Source organism: Hirundo rustica, chromosome 19 (assembly GCF_015227805.2).
Source record: "Hirundo rustica isolate bHirRus1 chromosome 19, bHirRus1.pri.v3, whole genome shotgun sequence".
Classification (NCBI taxonomy): Eukaryota; Metazoa; Chordata; class Aves; order Passeriformes; family Hirundinidae; genus Hirundo; species Hirundo rustica.
This window is the reverse complement of record NC_053468.1, coordinates 85,290-103,737: the sequence shown is the minus strand read 5'-3', so window position 1 is coordinate 103,737 and position 18,448 is coordinate 85,290. Positions and strand designations below refer to the sequence as shown.

At 41.4% G+C, this 18,448-nt stretch overlaps 3 protein-coding genes across 11 annotated transcripts; 2 read left to right on the top strand and 1 right to left on the bottom strand.

Annotated features, from left to right (window-relative positions):
- Window positions 1–40: 40 nt before the first annotated feature.
- MED31 (mediator complex subunit 31) lies at window positions 41–2,407 on the top strand. The gene is made up of 4 exons (XM_040082505.2): window positions 41–173; window positions 539–616; window positions 1,207–1,303; window positions 2,027–2,407. The coding sequence occupies exons 1-4, from the start codon at window positions 164–166 to the stop codon at window positions 2,217–2,219; spliced, it is 378 nt and encodes a 125-aa protein (XP_039938439.1). The 5' UTR covers window positions 41–163; the 3' UTR covers window positions 2,220–2,407.
- Window positions 2,408–3,402: 995 nt separating this feature from the next.
- On the bottom strand, window positions 3,403–5,607 carry TXNDC17 (thioredoxin domain containing 17). The gene is made up of 4 exons (XM_040082506.2): window positions 5,429–5,607; window positions 4,647–4,728; window positions 4,303–4,378; window positions 3,403–3,690 (listed from the first exon to the last, which is right to left on the bottom strand). The coding sequence occupies exons 1-4, from the start codon at window positions 5,568–5,570 to the stop codon at window positions 3,622–3,624; spliced, it is 369 nt and encodes a 122-aa protein (XP_039938440.1). The 5' UTR covers window positions 5,571–5,607; the 3' UTR covers window positions 3,403–3,621.
- Window positions 5,608–5,636: 29 nt separating this feature from the next.
- Window positions 5,637–18,226, top strand: KIAA0753 (KIAA0753 ortholog). 9 transcript variants are annotated; one of them, XR_005703654.2, is made up of 16 exons: window positions 5,637–5,684; window positions 5,948–6,087; window positions 6,851–7,484; window positions 7,980–8,086; window positions 8,368–8,430; window positions 9,259–9,474; window positions 10,546–10,735; window positions 11,826–12,028; window positions 13,136–13,305; window positions 14,072–14,161; window positions 14,326–14,413; window positions 14,622–14,795; window positions 15,832–15,913; window positions 16,557–16,677; window positions 16,901–17,040; window positions 17,139–18,113. XR_005703654.2 is itself a non-coding variant. In XM_040082690.2 (16 exons), exons 2-16 carry the CDS (start codon window positions 5,998–6,000, stop codon window positions 17,254–17,256), a joined length of 2,550 nt encoding a protein of 849 aa, XP_039938624.1. In that variant the 5' UTR covers window positions 5,637–5,684; window positions 5,948–5,997; the 3' UTR covers window positions 17,257–18,226. The 9 variants fall into 9 exon arrangements, 5 of the variants coding, with proteins under 5 accessions (XP_039938624.1, XP_039938625.1, XP_039938622.1 ...); XM_040082690.2 differs by having other exon boundaries at window positions 6,872–7,484; window positions 16,816–17,040; window positions 17,139–18,226; XM_040082691.1 differs by having other exon boundaries at window positions 6,872–7,484; window positions 15,832–15,904; window positions 16,816–17,040; window positions 17,139–18,205.
- The last annotated feature ends 222 nt before the right edge of the window (window positions 18,227–18,448 follow it).

Below are 18,448 nucleotides of genomic sequence, written 5' to 3'. Positions count from 1 at the left end.
CAATGTCCGGAGGGAAGATCGTCGCTGCCGCACCTGCGCCACGCCACGCCTCCGCAGCTGTTGCTAGGCAACGGCCGCTGCCTTCCCAGCGTGCTTAGCGTTGCCTTTCGCCGTGCCGCCGGCGGGGGGGCGCTCGCCGCCGTCGGGTGTGCGCGCCCCGGACATGGACGCAGGTGCGGGAGCTTGCGGGGCGGTGTGGGGCCGGGAAGGAGCCCCGTGAGGAGCCCCGTAGGGCTGCCGTCGCAGCCACTGTCGGAGCTGTCCAGGGCCCCGCAGCGCCGGGTGTGACGGGACAGCGCAGGCCGCGAGCTCGCGGCCCGGGAGAGGCCGCCGCACGGGCGCTGGGCCCCCTTTGAGCCCGCAGCCCCGAAGGCCCCTGCCGTGCTTGCCCTGGTCGGGCGGGCCCCGCGCACTCTGTGGTTCGCTGCCGCCGGCCCTGGCCCTCGCCCACCCGCTTTGGTTCCGGCTGTCACATGGACCGCGATTACTTTCAATCTGTTGTGTGGATCAAATTCTTACTGTTTGTTTCTTGAATCAGATGATACAGGAAACCGACTTCGATTCCAGTTGGAGCTGGAGTTTGTTCAATGTCTGGCAAATCCAAATTACCTCAATTGTGAGTACTTAAATACCAGGGCCCGGAGGAGTTAATATAGTTTAACGATGTTTATTGTTACTGGTAATGTTAAATATAGAGAGAGGGCTAAACAAAGAAAAGGGTTTTTCACAGCATAAAGGTAGTCTGTAAATAATTTGTTTAACCGGGGGATTTTTTTTTTTAATGCAGTCTTTTGTTGGTTAGACTGCAAAAAAAAAATTATTTGGTGGAGGAAGAAAACAACCATTTCCAGTCTGTTATTAAAAAGTAATGCCAAATTAACAGCATTCCTTTATCTGAAAACAGAATTTTACTAATGCAGATAATTTCAGGTACTATACATAACTGTGCTAATTTTGATGCTATAATCAGGGGTTTTTTTGTTTCAAAAAGCTGTTCCATTCAATGAAGGATAAAAACTGTAAGGGAGATGAGACTAATCCATTTTTTGTTGACATAAAAATCGTATTTTGCCCTGTGTCTTTTTATTTGCTAAATATAAATTATTGAAATTTGATTGTAATGAGAAGGTTTTGACTTTGTGAATTTTTTCAAGTGTGCATATTTTTTCACCCATCTGTAACTGGCAATTCCTTATTTTATTTCAGTTCTTGCACAAAGAGGCTACTTCAAAGATAAAGCTTTTGTAAATTATCTTAAGTATTTACTTTATTGGAAAGAACCCGAATATGCAAAATATCTGAAGTAAGTGCTAAATTCCCTTAAGTTTCTGCATTTTAATGGTTTGGCATTGATCTCATGTTACATACTGTACAGCAGCATGTGAGCGTTTCATTTATGCCTGTAATGTTACTTTGTCGTCCCAACAACATAGATTATATAAGACTATGGCTTTAAGCAATGTGGATTTTCCTGTTTCCAATAGTCCACATGTAGCAGCAGTGGGCAAAATTATAAAAAAATTCATGAGTTTTGCATAGAATCTACCTTTAAAGCCTTAATCTGCACTTCTGATTGGTTTAAAATCAAACTACTGAATAAAAAATGCAGTAACTGCATTTTAAGATGAATTTTGCATTATTGATGCTTACATGAAACAAAGGGTGATTTTGTGTTTCTGCAAGTGTGCAAAGTCCTTCAGATTTTGGGAAAATGGTTTTGGTCATCTCTTTTAATTGGGCTTTAGAAACAGGCATTGTAATTGCTGTGGGATTTGGTCTATCATACCAAGCCACTGGGGAAGCTACTGTAAGCAAGCAGGAATGTGCATTTATTAATGGGACTGGATTCCTTGTTTCCTGGCCTGATGCTGCAGTTACCAAGTCACAGTGTGCAGGCTGAAGTGGTTTCACACTTGGGTAAAGCACATATGAGTCAAAACTAAAAGAACGATCCAAGAAGTACTGGAGACTAGATTTAGTGTCCCTTGTAAAAACCTGTATTAAAGTGTGTTTATTTTTAACCCAGGTATCCTCAATGTTTGCATATGCTAGAGCTGCTCCAGTATGAACATTTCCGCAAAGAACTGGTCAATGCTCAGTGTGCCAAATTTATTGATGAGCAACAGATCCTCCACTGGCAGCACTATTCCCGGAAAAGGATGCGCCTCCAGCAGGCACTGGCAGAGCAGCAGCAACAAAACAACACCTCTGTAAAATGAAAAGCACATGGAGTAGTGATGATAAGGTGTACTTTTTGTTAGTGAAATATTTACAGGAGAGGAATGAACCCTTATGTAAGTTTGGCTCTGGATGTGTGTCCCTTTTTTTTTGAATTTATCAAGTGACTGGGGTTGGTTTTGTTTCATCAATTCTTTTAAAGACTAATAAACACCTGCAATTTATTTTACAGCATGGACAATTTTTTAAGAGCTTTACTACAATAGTTATTGATTCCTCTTGATTTTGAAAACAAAACGTAGATTTGTTACTAAGTATCTACAAAAGTGTACTCTAAAGGCTGTTCCTAGGAAGCCTTTTCCCTGGAGAATAATGATGCGTCTTAACGTGTCACTGAGAACTCCCTGCTACTTACAGCTCTGGGACAAGCAAAGGTGAAGTGATGATCGAAAAAAGTCGAAATTGTGCAGTTTTTCTTTGATACCAAGCTGAGCTATTGTCACTTCTGTTTCCCTAGCAGTCATCTGTTGATGAAAGATTTACAGTTTTCCTTGTAGCACGTTGTACAGATAGAAATCAGGAGTGCACAGGGTGAGGTCTGGGGAGTGGAGCAGAGACAGGTGCTGATAAACCCTGCAGGATTGAGAAGGAAACAAACTGTAGCTGTCTCTGTTCCATTAAACTCAGTTTCCTTAGTTTCCTTGAATCTTGGCCTCTGACTGCAGCAGTGGCTGCTCTAGCATCTCTTTACATTCCATGTAACGAGAACAGGGTGTGTGGGGAAATGTGCCATTGCTTGGCATGCTGAAGAAGCACTTGCCATTTATTCCTGTATAGTTTTTTATTGTAAGAACATAGCTCTTGGCAGCTGCTAGAGTTTTCATTTCCATATTTTTAGACTGTATTTTTGGTGCATTCATGTTGTATTTCCTGTCCTTGTAGGAGGCACTCCCAACTGTTAACCATTAACATGTGATCTACACTGTGACACTACAGCTGTCAGCCATCACGTTGTCACACCTGAACTGAACAGATAAGCCATTAAACATCTTCGGCATTGAAAATCTATTTTAACAGTTTCAGTAATGACGTGGTCAGGCTTAGGAAGGGTTTTTGTTTCTCCCCTTCCTCCTTACTCACTCGAAGTGTAACTTTGCAGTTACACTTCATTAAGTGCAGGCTAATCTCAGTTTCTAACATGAGCTCGGCTCCATTCAAAAGAGGTTATTCACAAACTCAAGTTTATTTGGACATGAAAGGAAAGATACAGTTTTTTTGTTGCAGGATTTTAGTGTAAAGTTTGGACCCAGAATTTCAGGACATTTATCCTGACTAGTCTGAAGTAATTAATCATGAAAGTTTTAATAAAGGTCAGTCATTCCTTGACAGGACACTGCAGTAATTGAGATTACCATCTTCATCAATGATTGACTAGTGAAGGCTTTAGTCTTCAGTAAACAACATACGCACAAGCTCTGCTTTAAAACATTCTTCTTCGACCAGCTTCTGAGGCTGAAAGGAAAAGTTCATAATTAAAAAACCTGATCTAGCCGAGAGCCATTTGTACATACTAACATTAGCCATATCCAGCAACTTGCCCGGGGGATGGTAGCGGGGGTGGAACAAGAAAGGTGGTAACAACTGAAACATTCCTGAGGGTTTTCTGGCCTTAGGAGAGGCATTTCTAAGAAAGTAACTGCTAATTTAACTAACATGTGCAAGTTACAACTTGAGCTGCAGTCTGAATCGAGTGTACTGCTCATAAATTGTTTCACTCCCGTAATTCAGCATTTGGATTGTTCAAAAGTTGAGGAGCTGCAAAGCAGGAACGTTAACAATATGTAGCTAAGAAGTTTCTCAACCCCTCAAGCACTATGAGCCAAGTGCACATATTCCCTTGACTGCATGTTTATTACAGACATTACACAAAGCAGAATGGTTCTCTCTTGAAGAACTGTTTGAGTGAGGAATAGGGAGCAAAAGAGCTGTTCAGAATGCTCTGGTCTTCGTGAACAAGAGAGGGCACTCAGAGAATATCCGTGACTAATTAATTTACTGCCGTAAATTCCTGCCAGGTCCCCATCTCAATGCCTGTAGCCACAGAACATACAAAAAATCACTTACTGTTCCGTATTTAAGTAGTGTAGGCACTCCTGTTAGTTTCAGATTCCTCCTGAATTCATTGTTGGGATCCTTCCAGCTGTTCAGAAAGAAGGCATTAAGCACAGCTTGTAGAGGGACATTTTGTGGCTTCAAAATTACTTGAAGGCCTTTGCCTCACACCTTCCCAACCCCGTTCTCAAAACAAGCATGCAGATCGATTACGTCAGAGATGGTGAAGACCTCAAAAAACTATCGACTCCTTACAGAAAAGGACAGCTCAGTCCGTTCTTTCAACAGGTTAATCACCAGTCCATCAACAGAGCAAAGTCATCCCATCCAGTTTGTCAGCATTCAAAGGTACTTACTAGGCTCTATCTCCTACTAGACAGTAGATGAAAACTGACTCATCAGGCAGGTTGTGAAGCTCCTTCCTCACAACTGGCTCAGCTAGAAAATAATTTTTAAAATCTGTTAATACTTGTGCTACAGAATCACAGGGATTTACTTGGACCAGCAAGACTGCTAATGGATGTTTTGTCTGCTTTAGTTAGAGATCTGTATTTTGTTTCACCTGGCTATCCACAATTTTTTCAGAGTTTATTACGTGCTCAAACGCTGACTGGACTTGTGCTTGAGTAAAGGCCAATTTCTTCCCTAACGCAAAGAGGAACACTCGTTCTGCCCTATCCTGGGTGCGGTAGGCCAGCACGGCGCCCTTCTGCAGGGTGGTGGTTCCATAATGCACCTTCATACCCGCTCAGACACGTGAAGCCCAGGCAGTTCAGTGCAGTGATTTCTGAGAACAGCCTTCATCTGCTGCCGCCGGACACCGTCGAGGGCACCGCTGCGCCCCGACACGTGCAGCATAGGTGGCACTGACCAGGACTCAAGTCTGTTCGGTGGGCCGTGTACCAGCCTTCGCGAACAGCCCGTGCCGTTCCATGTGGGCAACGAAAAGGGCAGGGCGGCACTTGCGGCTCACAGCCGGCTCAGTTCACCAGGGAAAACTGCGCCTACAGCCTGGGACCGGCAGTGCGGCTGCTGTGCCCGCCCGGCATTTTCCGGAAAGGTACCCGGGCCTCTTCGGTTTCCCCAGGACCGACGCGGCCCATGCCGCAGGCAGGGCGCTCCCCCCACAAGGCCTCACCCGTCACGCAGTCGGGACACCAGCTCTTGCCCTCGGCGTCCTTATCGCCGCAGAAGAGCGCGAAGATGGGCCGGCCGTGGTAGTTCTGCACCGTCCGCACGAACTCCGGGTACCCACGGACCTGCGCCTCCTCCCAGCCCATGGCGGCAGCGGCGGAGGCCCCGCCCGGCCGGGCCCGGCCCGTGCGGCCGCCGTAGCTCCGCGCGCTCCCGGCGGCCCCTGCGGCGGCGGCGGGACCGGGTTCGAACGGCGCCCGGTGAGTCCCGGCGCGGCCCCGGCCGCCCGTCCTCCCTCCTCTCCCCCTTGCGGCAGCTGCCGGGGCCCGCCGGTGCCGGTGCCGGTGCCGCCCGGGACGCCTTGAGGGCACAGGGCGGGAGCAGCCGTGGGCCCTGGGCGGTTGCAGATATGCCGCCCCAGTCTCCTCCGCGGCTCCTCGGGCTGGTTCCTTTTTTACTCACATCAGACCTGGGATGGCTTTTGGGAATCTGAAATAACGGTTTATTGTTCTCGCATTCACAGCTCTGATCACAAGCAAGGGGCAATAGGGGATTTGCTCTCAAGCCGATGCGATGGGACCGAGCAAGACAGCGGTGTCTGGGGATCCGTTTGCATTCACCACCCAGCGATACAGGAATGAAGCTAAAGCTGTACAAACACAGGTGCCATTTGCCATCTATAGCGATGCTGAATTGGTTTTCTTTGTGATTGTAACAAAAAGATTATTCTGACCCTCTTCTGAGACAGCCTACGTGGGGAGTGTCATACTAGCTTTCCTCATGCTGTCACACATGATCTTAACACTGTCCTTTAGTAAGGGTAGAGATCACAAACTGTATTTGTAATTATTCTTAATTGTCTGTTGTTGTTCAATCCCAGTATGCAGCTGATCTTGCAGCCACTTGCTCGCTCTCTCCCAGCTGGGATGGGGAAGAGAACTGGAAGGCAAAAAGTATGAAAAGTTTTGGGTTGCGATAAAGGCAGGTTAACTGGGAAAGCAAGTGCTTTCCTGTTTGCATGCACAAACAAAGCAAAATAAGGAATTAATTCTCTACATCCCATCAGCAGGCAGTTCAGCCATTTCCATGACTTCAGCACATACAACAGTGACTTAGGGAGACAAATACTGTCACCAGTCTCCCATTTCTCCTTCTTCCCTGCAGCTTTTACTGCTGAGTATGATGCCACAGGGTGTGGAATATCCCTTTTGTCAGCTGGGGTCAGCCATCCAGTTGTTTCCTTTGTAGCTTCTTACCCACCCCAGGGTACTCAGTGGTGAGCAGATGAGGAGCAGAAAAGGCATTGACCTCTGTGAGCACTTCTTAGCAAGAATGAAAACATTGCTGTGCTGTTCAGCACAAATCCAAAATGGTGACATCATGACAGGGTTGCATGACCTGTGTATAGTGTTCTGTATAACATCAGGTTTTTTCACACTTTAAACAGCTCCAGTTTAATAGAAATGTTCCTGCAGTTCCAGAGAACTTGGCTCTCAGATTCTCTCACCCCCGTCCAATTATAATAGAAAAACTGAAGGCATCCAGTGATCATAGAAATCTAGCTGGAAGCGAGGACCCCAGCCTGAGAAGTTCTGGGATGTTCTCAGTGGTATCTGAAGAGAGACTGAAATTGGCTGTTCAGCTGGCAAAAAGGGACATCAAACAAAGACATCTTGAAGAACAAGTAAAACAGCAGATATCTGGAGATGTGGTCAGTATACCATTGTGGACCCAGAAATCACAACAGCAGAAGACTCAAGTGTTTGCAAGTCAAGAAAATAAAAATGCCCTGAAGTCTCAGTCTCGCTTGACATGTCAGCAGAGGCTCTACCAGCCTTCCCAAGGGGGGTCTGCCAGCTCTGACACAAATGTTTATCTCTGCGTAGTTAAGGAAGGAAAGCCAGTGCCAGCTATTTTGAACTCTCCACCCACCCATGACACAGGACCAGATCCCAAGCCAAATTTAAGTAAAAAAAACCATCAAAATATGCAGGAAGTCCAACGTCTGCAGAAAGAATTGAAGAGCTATGTCCAGAAAATTGAAGAAATTATTACAAAAGGTATAAGACTGAACAGTAATTATGTTATATAAATGTTCCCTAGTATGTTGATTTGTTTTCCCTAATTTTTGGGGTTGGATTAGAATTCATATTTATGTCTGGACTTTTGTGAACCATCTATTTTTTTGAAAAGTAGATAAAATATAGAATAGCTGGCCAGCTTAAGCAATTGGTTTTTTTGTAATAATTAGCAGGATGTTTAACCTAATTTTGAGTGCTTTATCTACAACTTTGTCATAAAACTAAGGGGTCACGTGAATTTTTAAATGTGTAATGAGCTATAACGTATTAGACTGTTTAGTCAAATTCTAAATAGAAACAGGATGTAGAGTTTACAATAACTAACTTGCATTACTGTTAAAGGAAACCGCACAAATATGCGGTTTGGTTGTGCATGGAAAAGGCTTCTTACTAAATTATGTCTGTTGTCATGGCTTAATTGGCATTTTCATGGGTTAAATTAAGATTTAAAACTTTATATTCTATGTTTTTTAGGGAGAGATAGAGAACTTCTAGATCCTGAAAGCGAGCAGCGGCTTTGCAGTAGGAGACAGCAACAAGCTGCACGGTCAGCTCGGATGCTGTATGTGCTCCAGCAACAGGTAGGGACCATGATTTTGAACTGGGATGCATAGGAACTTAGTTTGTTGTGATGAATTTGTCAGAAACTAATGGAAACGAGAAAATCAATTGGGTTATCTCTGAACTTCCATGGCATTCTAGTTCAGATCTGAATGGTGTGACTAATTTCCCTCATGGCTGGACAGAGAGGTGTCACTGTTGGAAAATCTCAGATGCTACAGTGAAGATCTGTTGTTCATTTATGGACATGGAACTAATTCTGACTGACTTATTCCTCTCTGTCCCCTGTCTTGATGAACAGGTAAAAGAAATTCAGGACGATTTAGAGAAACTGAGTCCTCATACAATCAAACATACTAAAAAGGTAAGATGTAATTATCCTTCAGGCTGTAAGTGACTTGTTGGCAGAGTTCTCTGGATGATTGAGTTTGATTATCTAGGGTGCAGCTGAGCCCTCTCCAGAAAGGAGATTTCCTTTGTGTCTTACACATTTCATCTCATTCTCCAAGAAGTACGACTCACTTGGCCTGATACTGCCTTTGCTGCTTCGTTCTTCTCCTCAGCTCTCATCTGCAGTAAATGAGAGGAGGGTGGTTGGTCTTCTGCATTTATGTGGCTTCTAATTCCTTCTTCATTCCAATTCCTTTTTGCAAGGTATTAACAATGTGTTCTACTCTTGACTGCTTTTTTTAAACTTCCGGTTGATGACACTCAGTCTTACCAGCCTTCTTTCCAATTTTCTCCTCTGCCCAGCACCTTTCAGGGAGATGGCTGAGATCACGCCTACAGTCTGGCCAATGTTGCCCTCTTGTTCTTTTGTGCTTTTTCAATTGCCTGCATTTCCTTCTGTAACAAAACGTGGTGGATTTGAGAATATTCTTGTTTGTACATTAAGCTCCAGCCAACTGTACAGTTCTGTGTTGGCACAGGTAGTAGAAACATCATGACCTGTTGTACCTGGGCTGTTTTACCTGAAGTCAGCATGACACTGGCAGCAGTACTCTTGTGAGGAATCTTGAGTAAATTACTTCAATGCCTTTTTTGTTTTGTCTCACAAATGGCTTAATATCAATCAAAATTTTTCCAAGCCTGAGTGTTTCTGCCTGAAATTTCAGCAACAGTTCTTCCAATAGTGTAAGTATCCATAGAAACTATAGTTAGTAAAGCATTTATTTATTTTTCATTTTTCCAGTCTCGAGCAGTATCCAGGTTGGCAGCAGCACACAGAGGAGCTGTACGAACCTTGCAGGCATTTGCCAATCAGTTTACAGATCAAAGAGATGAGCAGATTCCTGCCCACTACAAGGAGCTGGGCAGTCTCATTCGACAACTGTCTCTCTGCTCTGCCAAACTAGAAGGGGATTCTTCCATTTCTGAAGTTATCATAGATATTTTGCTGCAAGTTGAGGTAGGAAAAAACATTTGTTTTTGCTAAGGCAGGAAGGATGTAGTGAAGTATGAGATTGTGTTCGTGAAATGGCAGAATATATTACTGGTTTTGTTTTTGTATTTTAAAGGGCAGATTTTCTAACGTAAAAATGTACTCATGTTCCTAAGTAATGGTGGTCTAAAAGAGACGTGCATCCTAAACACAGAAGCTACATCCTGCTGGTTTTGTTGATGCTGTTCCTAGCTTTCTTGGCTGTCTTGGTAGAATGAGGTCTGGTAGTGATAGTAGTAATAAAACATCAGTTTCTAATTCATTAGTCATTTTCAGGACCAAGAGAATTCATTTTATACATAGGTGTGTATTAAGTGTTTGTTACTCCGGATGCATGCTTTAGTAATCATTACCAGTGATGAGCACCTGAGCATCCCATATGGTGGTGGGTGCAGAGTTGTCCAGGCAGAAGATAAGAGCTGTGGGTACAAGAGTTACTTGGCTCCGTGCCCTTCAAATACTTATTTTTAGTAATATCTGATGACTTATACATGTCATTGGTATAATAAAAAAGTTCTGATGCAAGTTGCCTGCTGGATAAATTAAAAAAAGCAGTACCAGGACCATAAGATACTTTACTTAAAATACTGTTAAAACTGTAAGAGCTATGTTTTTAGTTTTAGTGTTATGACCTGCTTACGAGACCAGTAAGAGTGCTAGCTGCCTGGGAATGGGAAAGGAGGTAGTTGTTTAAGTTTGGACATAGCACTGGAAGAAGTGTCTGTGTTACCATAGTCATGTGACTGAAGTTTTTGTTGGTCTGTAACCCTTGCATTCAATTTGTTTTGAACATTCTGTAAGCAAATGGTTTGCTGGAGTCAGTCATAAATACAAAAATGTAAGCCTTTTAAGTAGGATTTCAGTTAATAATATGAAAAAGCTTCTACATCAACAAGCTATCAGGAATAATCACCACCTGAAAAAAACCAAAACAAAACCAGACCAAAACAGCTCCAGCTTCTTAGAATGTCTTGAATTTGCTTTTAATTACATCAGGTTTACTGAGAGAGTAATTATAACTCTAAATATTTGGTGCAGGATCTGAATTCACTGCTGGAAAAAAAGCAAACATCAAAAATAGTGAAGAAATGTATTTCAGCTTCCCAGGCCAAGTCTCCAAGGAACACTGAGACATTTCCAGCCAGAAAGCACCTTCTGTCTCCAAAAGGAGAAAATAAACATCACACCTTAAAGGGACAGCATAGACAAGACAGGAGTTTCTTGACTGGTTTGTGTTTTGAATAACTAAATACATTGTTATCACTTAACTTGCCTTGAACTTAACTTGAATCTGCAGTTTAATTTTTTAGTATGGTATTGTTGGTCAGAAGTTGGCTAGATGTCAGAAGATCAGTCGTAACAAAAACCAGGATGTGATCGTTGAACTGTTCATACTGAAAAGTTATTCTGTGGCTTTGGCTCAGAATTCCCTTGGTTGGTACAATTTCTCTACTTCTGGGAGCAGTGGCTGTTTTATCCTGGCCAGTTCATTGCTGTTAATGTCTTTTGGACAACAGTCACGCTTTTGTACCTAGAGACACATTAAGATGTTTAAACTGAAGACTTGGGAGTTTTCACCACTATCTTGGAATGCAACTGTTCAGAGTTGGCATTCTATATTGCTCTTTTCCTTTGGATGTGAAAGGAAAGGAGCTTTATTCTTTCTCATGGTGTTGTGAGATAAATTTACCTGAACTATTTTGGCACCTCATAAAAGCCACTGTAAGTTCTTACATTATTATATAAATTATATTAACTGTTTCTTTTCTTTGTGGTGACTTTCTCATACCTCAGGCTGGTTTTTGCTAGAATAGTAAGTATTCCCCACTACCCCCAGTAGCAAGAATTCCATATGCCGAATTCATCTTCGGCACTCCAGGGAAACAGATTGTAAACATCTAATGGCTTCCATGTACCTTGTTGCCTAAAAGAGGATGCTTTGTTATCACTGTCTAGACCTCGTATAGCAATTGCTCCCAAAAGGCTTTCCCAGGATGTGCATATATATTTTCGAATATCTCTATACATATAAATATATATATGCACACAAACCCCAAACCTTCCTGATCATCAAAACAATATAAGAAAGACAATTTCTTTAATACTTGTCAGGAAATACAAGGCTAGAATTTTTCATTTTGTCTTCAATTTTTTTTTAAATTATGGTGGAGCTTAAAAGTTCATTATTAGGTATACATAGCATAACAGAGGTATCAAATGTAGAAAAGGAGACAATACTCGTCCCTTTCAACTTACAGTTAACAGTTGATGTGTTATTTTTAGTATAGGTAAACATTGACGTGTTGCAAATATTTCAGCAGTTCAACAGGCAAACAGTTGTGCTCATATATTACACAATAAATTACACCAAGAAGAAAGTGGCCCACGTACTTCAGAGAGAAATGCCACTTTGCAAGGCAGCACAGATGCACTGGTGAGAGCTAGAGCTGTAAAAAAGGAGTCTGTCCTTGAAAGCGGTGCTTTGAAGAAGAAAGATATGTTATTGCCTGCAAAACCACAGGTATGGAAGTGATAAATCATTTATGCTGTCTTCTGCTTGTGCTCTGGGATTTGTTGTATAATATAAGACACTGTCAAAGCTTCACACTTCCTCACAATATTGCTATTCTGAGCTAGGAAACATAGGGGATAAACTGTGTCATCTGCCTGTTATTTCTAGTGGTTATGACTATTTTAGCAAATGTTTTTCGAAAACGGTGTTTACTGTTCCTTGGAAATACACTACAACTAGAAACAACAACAGAATTGGTAAGGAAAATGCTCACTGAAACGAGTTTCACATTTGAAATTAATGTGTTTTCTTCAATTTGAAGTTAAAGCTGAAGTATCTTCCTCCTATGGTCATCCTCTATCACAAAAAAATGCACTCGGCAGTAATGTTGTGCTGTTGTTCGTAGGAGAACGTAAGTTACTCAGGTTTACTTAATTGATAACAGAAATGATAAAACTTCACTATACAAGTTCTGGTTTCTGCTAAGTACTTGCAACCAGAAAGAAGCTCCATAGTGCAAACAAACCAATTCTTAAAAGACTAGGGCTATATTTTGCTAATAAGTGTGTTTTTTTCTTTTATTCCTCCCTCAGAATATCACTTTTAACAAGGAAAATCAAATCTGACACAGTAACATAGATGTATGCTGATGTAACTTACTGCTTCCTATCCCTGTGGCTCGTGGGCAGGAATTAAGCATTTCAATAATTCGTATAGAGGGGACAAGTCTAAGTGACCCTGTAACATATATAAATGTGGGAATATTATAGTTTTGTGGATGAATACAATGTTACCTTGGAAACCTTCTATTTGGATTTATGAATAGTTAACATAGAGTCTAAATCTGAAAAATCAAAAATAAGTCTTTTTCGCCATGAAGAGCAACACTGGAAAATTTGGAACTGTTTGCAAAAATAATAGTTGCAGGATTAAGCATATGTTCTGTTCAGGCACAGCTATACTTCCCTTTAAAACACTTGTAAAACCTTCCCATACATCAACTGCAGCAAAGCCAGCAGGCATGATTTGAAGACAAAGTCTGAAGCAGAATGCAAAATACTTTAAAAATTCAGCAACTGGAATATGTGTTTTTAATGTGATCCCGTTAATTTTAAGGGAATGCTGAAATCTTTAAAGTCAAGACGGGCACACCCTCCAGGAAAGCATGCTCGGTTTCAAGAGCCAACTGTAGCTTTCCAACTAAAAGAGAACAAACGACCAGTTAAGGACAGCAAAATGCCTTGCATGCCTTCAAAGCCTCCACCTCGGTCTGTTTCAGCTAAGCGGTATGTTCGCAGTCGCCGGGCACCCACCTTTGCCCTGCTTCCCAGTGGAAATCCTTCTGGATCTGTGCTAGTGACTAGGATGGAGTTGGGCTGGCTTCAGCCCAGTAGCACAGCGCAGGTTGCTGTCATGTAGCTGCTCTCCTTTCTCATTTGGCCCAGAGCAGCCCCATTCCCTAAAGCCTGGGAAGAGCCAGGACTTTTAGTCTTTTGCCCGAGTTGCTGCCTGGAAGTCAAGGCCAAACTGTGCAAGGCAGGGCACTGGCAAAACACAGGAGAAGGAATGGGTATTCCCAGCACTGCATTAAGAAGGTAAATATTAACTCCCTGTTTCAGAAGGACAAGATACATATATTTGTCCCAGACAATAACAAAGTGCAGGTTTGTTTACTCTAAACTCTGTTCAACATCCTGTTAGACCAGGGTCTCCAGTTTTAGGTTGGTTTGGGACTGGTGTTTGTGGCATCTGAAGCAGGAGATCCAGGTGCTGGATCTATACTAGGCAGTGTGGATGGTAAGATGAGGAGCTCATTTCTCTGGACAGTATTTGTGTATAAGCATGTAGTTCCTGTTTGCCAACAGCAGAAACATGATTCAAGATCCCTTGTTCTCATCGGAATTTTTCTGGCTTATATGGTCTTAAAATCTATTAATTTTCTCTCTAAAGTTTCTTGTAACTCTTCCAGACTAATACTGGAAATCACACTATTTCATTCTTCAGTTGTTAGAATGTACATTTTGTAACTATGTTACTGTGCTATTTTTGAAGACTAGCGAGGCTTGAAGCAAAAACTTCAAGAGGAGTGAAGGTTCTAACTGACGGTTGCAGAGAAGAAATGGAAAAAATACAAAAGTTAAGGTAATTACTTTCTTTGAAAATTCTCATAAGGGGTGTCAGATTCAATATGAGGTTCTCCCCGCTCCCAGCAGTCCTCCTAAAAGTACATTTATGTAGTTTGGTGTTTTAAATTATTGTTGTCATACCAGGTTTCAGAATGGCATTGTCATTTGTTCTTTGTGCAGGTCACGAGCTGTTTCTTCAGCCCAGTGTGCAGACAAAGCTGAGAAGGAGGTACGGGTGTGCTCAGAGCCTCCATTGGACATAGCACAGGTAGTACAGGCAAGCTCATGCTACTGGGTGAACGGTACCTTGAGAGCTGTCAAACATTTATAAAGGGGCAGCAGTTTCTTTTCAGCTTAATGGGAGTTACCTTTGTTTTGTTTTTTTTCTTTCTTTCTTTCTTGTATTGGGTTTGTGTCTTTTTTTTTTTTTTTTTCCCCCTGTGGCATTTGTTTTTGGGGTTTGTTTTTTTAAGTAGCAGGTTGCAACAAATGCAGATATTCTGAGTGAAAAGCTATTGGATGATCTTTTGGAAGATACTGCTCAGGAACTGTGGAGCGTGGATCAGCGTGAGAGACTCCAGATTGAGGCCCTGCCTATGGCTGACACTCATAGCCTGGAGTCAATGTTGCAAAGAATGGAAGAAATTGAAGTAAGATTTTTTCTATCTTGGTTGGTCTCATTAGTGTCAATTCCTTATTTACTGTCCATAAATTATAATATCTGTAAGTATCTACATTCTTAAATGAAGCAGGGTCTGACTGGATCGGTGTTTTAGATCAAAGACCTGGATGGAGTTTGTGCTTCCAGAAAACACAGTGTAAGAACAGAAGCTGAGTGTTTGATGAATATGTTGCTGTAAAGTTGGCAGACCTGAGTTTGCATCCCATCTCAAGACTTTGTGGCTTAAATCATTGTTTGGGAATGGGAGAATCAGTATGGTGATTATGTTGATTGTCTAGCAGATTGGAAAGTATTTTAATATTAATTTGAATTTTTCCCTTTTGTGTGCTATAGAATCTGAGTTTTCTAGTAGCATGACCATCTTGAGGAAATACACTCTGGCAATCCAAAGTATTTCACGGCACAACATGGAGAAGTCAGACAAATACATGGTTACCTGTGCCTTTATTCATCTTTCTATATAAATATTCATAAGGTTGTCATTCACTTGACTTGAGCTTTCTGATATATTGCTGTCTTAAAAAGTTTTCTTCAGTCTGCTTTTTCATAGTTTCTGGTTTAAGTTCCATTTTGACTCTCCTGTTGTCTGAAATTTGTGACTTAGAGCTACTCAGTTTAGTGCCATTTACTTCTAGAGATGTGTTCATCAGCTGGAAGCGTGAAGCTGCAGTGTCCTTGTCCCTGAGGCACTGGAGCACTCATTTGGATTCAGTGTTGGTGAGGCAGGAGCAGCTTGAGGGCCCTTCAATTGTTTGACTAAGAGCTGTTGGTCTGAAATGGGAGGAGTTCCCATGGGACTGGCAATTAGTTTCATATTTGAGTATGGCATTTTGAACAAGATATATGTGCTTTCAGTCCCCCACCCCTTTTCTGCATTATGTCCAGCCAAAATAAGCCTGCTTTGCCCAAGGAGGATCACGACTTGCTTTGCTGTTAGTGATAACCAGTACAGCTGAGCTGCCAGGTACATGGTTGTCTGACTGGTGTTGTGTGTTTCACCACAGATGTACCAGGAGGCTGTCCGCAGGAGAGTCACCCAGATTGTCTACAGTGACTCCCAGTTCTGGGCCCAGGAAGGTAAAATGGGTAATTATCTTTTTTAATACAACTTGGTTTCCCTATAATCTGTAGGTTTAAATTCAGGTGTTTTGAAATCAATGTGATTGGATTATGTGTGATCAAATAGCACCACCCAGACACTCTTTTTTCCATAGGTGCTTCTTTAACAGGACAGTTTCTAGGATGTAGCTCTAAAATCAATACTTTATCAGCATTCCTTTTCTTTATCCTATGGTTTGATTGAGTAACACAGTGAAGCTACATTAATTTTTCCATTGGATCACATACAACTTTACTGAAACTGTATTAAGACAAGTTGGAAGATCTTACAGTAAGACTGGTGAAGATTTACCCCAAATCTTTATGGATTCTTTTTCCATGTCTTGGATTTGTCACTGAGTTTAATAGACTGAGCTATTTTTACAGTGGTGTTTTCTGTCTCTCCACTAGAAGTACCCACTGGCAGCGCAGATAAACACTACAGGTAGTATTTCTAAAATTCTCAGCTTTAATACACTGAGCTGACTGTTTTTTCTCCCTTTGAATACTTTACTTACCTGAAGGACTTCTCCTTAAAAGAAACAAAAGTCTTTGTGAGGACTTAACCTGCAGTAGATGTAGTTTTTCTCTTTCAAAAAAACAATTTAAAATAGTATTTTCTTCCTTCTAGAACAACAAATGGCATCAACAACTAAACAACTTACATCTCCTCATCCAGTTCAGATAACCAAATTAATCAGAGACACAGAGGTGGAAACAGACATTTTATTTGGAAAACCTTTTGACAGCATGTAAGTGGAATATTTTGCCCTACACTAAACTGTGGTGCATAAGAGCTATGTGACTTCATTATAGTGTTTTCATTACGCTGACTGCAAAAACGGACTTAAAAATTTAGTTCGGTCTTGATGATTATTTTATATTTCCAGTGATATTGATGAAAATAAAGAAGCAGAGGAGAAATTGCAGGCTGGAAATGACATTCTGAAGTCCTTGCTTCTGAATTCTCTACAGCAAACGTATTCTGTGTCTCTCTCTGTGCCAAGCGATGTGCTCCAGAGCATCTTGGATTATAACAGCAGATACAAGCATCATTTAAAGCTTATTTCGCATGAGGTGGTGGGCAGTTTCGATCCATGGCGGATTGCTGAGAGGTATAACAAACTGTCATTGTGGTTTGGAAGTGAAAGACTGGAATTTGAAATCTGACTTTCTGAACCTTTTCCTTCTCTTTTTTTGCCCTCTCCCTTAGCCTTGCAGAGCAACTGACAGAAGAAGCCCTGTGTGATGTGGCAGCAGAGCTGCAGGATGTTTGTGAAGACTATGCAGAAGCTGTTTTCACGTCAGAGTTTTTGCAGCCAGTGCAGTGAATTCTTTCCCACCTGCCCCATCAACATCAGTCTCAGCGTGACAGTCTGTGAGATTTTCAGCACTGGATCTCCATCAGAGATTCATCTTAGGTTTTTTATAAAACCACTGTAATAATGTTTTCCTTTTCAGAAAGGACTTCCTTACTTTTCCTTTTATTGTCTAATCATCTTAGCACATGCCACACTGGGGTGAGTTCTTTTGGAGATGTGGCAATCCAGTGAAGGATTCTTATGGCACAAATAGATGCAAACACTTGTCACTGGCTGTAGTTGCAGGCTTGCCTGGGCTCTTGCCGTCAGCTTCAGAATGGCTGAGAACCTCTAGTACATAATGCACAGGCAAAATGAGACCTTTCAATAGAAGCATGTGATAGAGATCTTACTTTCTTTTGCTTAAACTAGGCTAAAATGTTACATTTTTATCAGCATTTAGGATTCAACCCCACATTCCTTTCTCTTTAGAATCCTATTGAAATCAAGAACAACAAAATAAATGAGCTATTGGCATTTCTGCAACATTAACTTGTTTGAAGTAATCAAGATTCTAGTTTGGGTTGTGTCTGGTGTCAGAGCAATGAGTAATAATTACTTACACACTATACTAGCAAAATGCAAATTCAACCTTTGAGGTAATCCAAAGAACAATATGACACTGTTTTGTTTGTCAATTTTTTTTTCTCCAATATTATTCAGTCTATAAGACATTCATTTTTAACCTTCTAAGATTATTTTTATTTCCCCTAATTCAAACATATATTTTAAAAATAATTTTGTTTCTGTTGAAGCCTGGTTTAGTATTTCAGTCATCTTCAAATTTACATCAAATGTAATGATGTAAATATTACTGCTGAAGTGGAACTTTGCTGATATTCTGTAATTTCTGTAATTTAAAACAGCTGATTTCTAAAATTTTAAGTAAAAAATATTAGAGCAAAAGTGTCTCTATGTGTATATGTGTGTGAAATATTTTGAAGATGTTTTATTTTTTAATAAAAACATTTATTATCACTGAACACAGTTTTAATTTAACTTCCCTCTGAATCCATTTGGAATAGCACAGCATATTTTATGATTCTGTATATCCATGGTTTTTCTCTAGCATTGACTTCTTTGATGGCTTAGTGACACAGCAGCACCTTTGGGAAAACAGTCCTTGTCAAATCTTTTAAACAGGACTTGTGTCCGACAGCAG

Excerpts from the sequence above, each read along its gene's own strand:
- MED31 (XM_040082505.2), top strand. Across the intron at positions 617-1,206 it reads AAATCCAAATTACCTCAATT|TTCTTGCACAAAGAGGCTAC; the intron begins GTGAGTACTTAA and ends ATTTTATTTCAG. Across the intron at positions 1,304-2,026 it reads GAATATGCAAAATATCTGAA|GTATCCTCAATGTTTGCATA; the intron begins GTAAGTGCTAAA and ends TTTTTAACCCAG.
- TXNDC17 (XM_040082506.2), bottom strand. The coding sequence starts at position 5,570 with ATGGGCTGGGAGGAGGCGCAGGTCCGTGGGTACCCGGAGTTCGTGCGG. Across the intron at positions 4,729-5,428 it reads GTGTCCCGACTGCGTGACGG|CTGAGCCAGTTGTGAGGAAG; the intron begins GTGAGGCCTTGT and ends ATTATTTTCTAG. Across the intron at positions 4,379-4,646 it reads CTAGTAGGAGATAGAGCCTA|CTGGAAGGATCCCAACAATG; the intron begins GTAAGTACCTTT and ends CTTTCTGAACAG.
- KIAA0753 (XM_040082687.2), top strand. The coding sequence starts at position 5,998 with ATGGGACCGAGCAAGACAGCGGTGTCTGGGGATCCGTTTGCATTCACC. Across the intron at positions 14,162-14,325 it reads GAAAAAATACAAAAGTTAAG|GTCACGAGCTGTTTCTTCAG; the intron begins GTAATTACTTTC and ends TTCTTTGTGCAG. Across the intron at positions 15,914-16,556 it reads GGCCCAGGAAGGTAAAATGG|AACAACAAATGGCATCAACA; the intron begins GTAATTATCTTT and ends TCTTCCTTCTAG.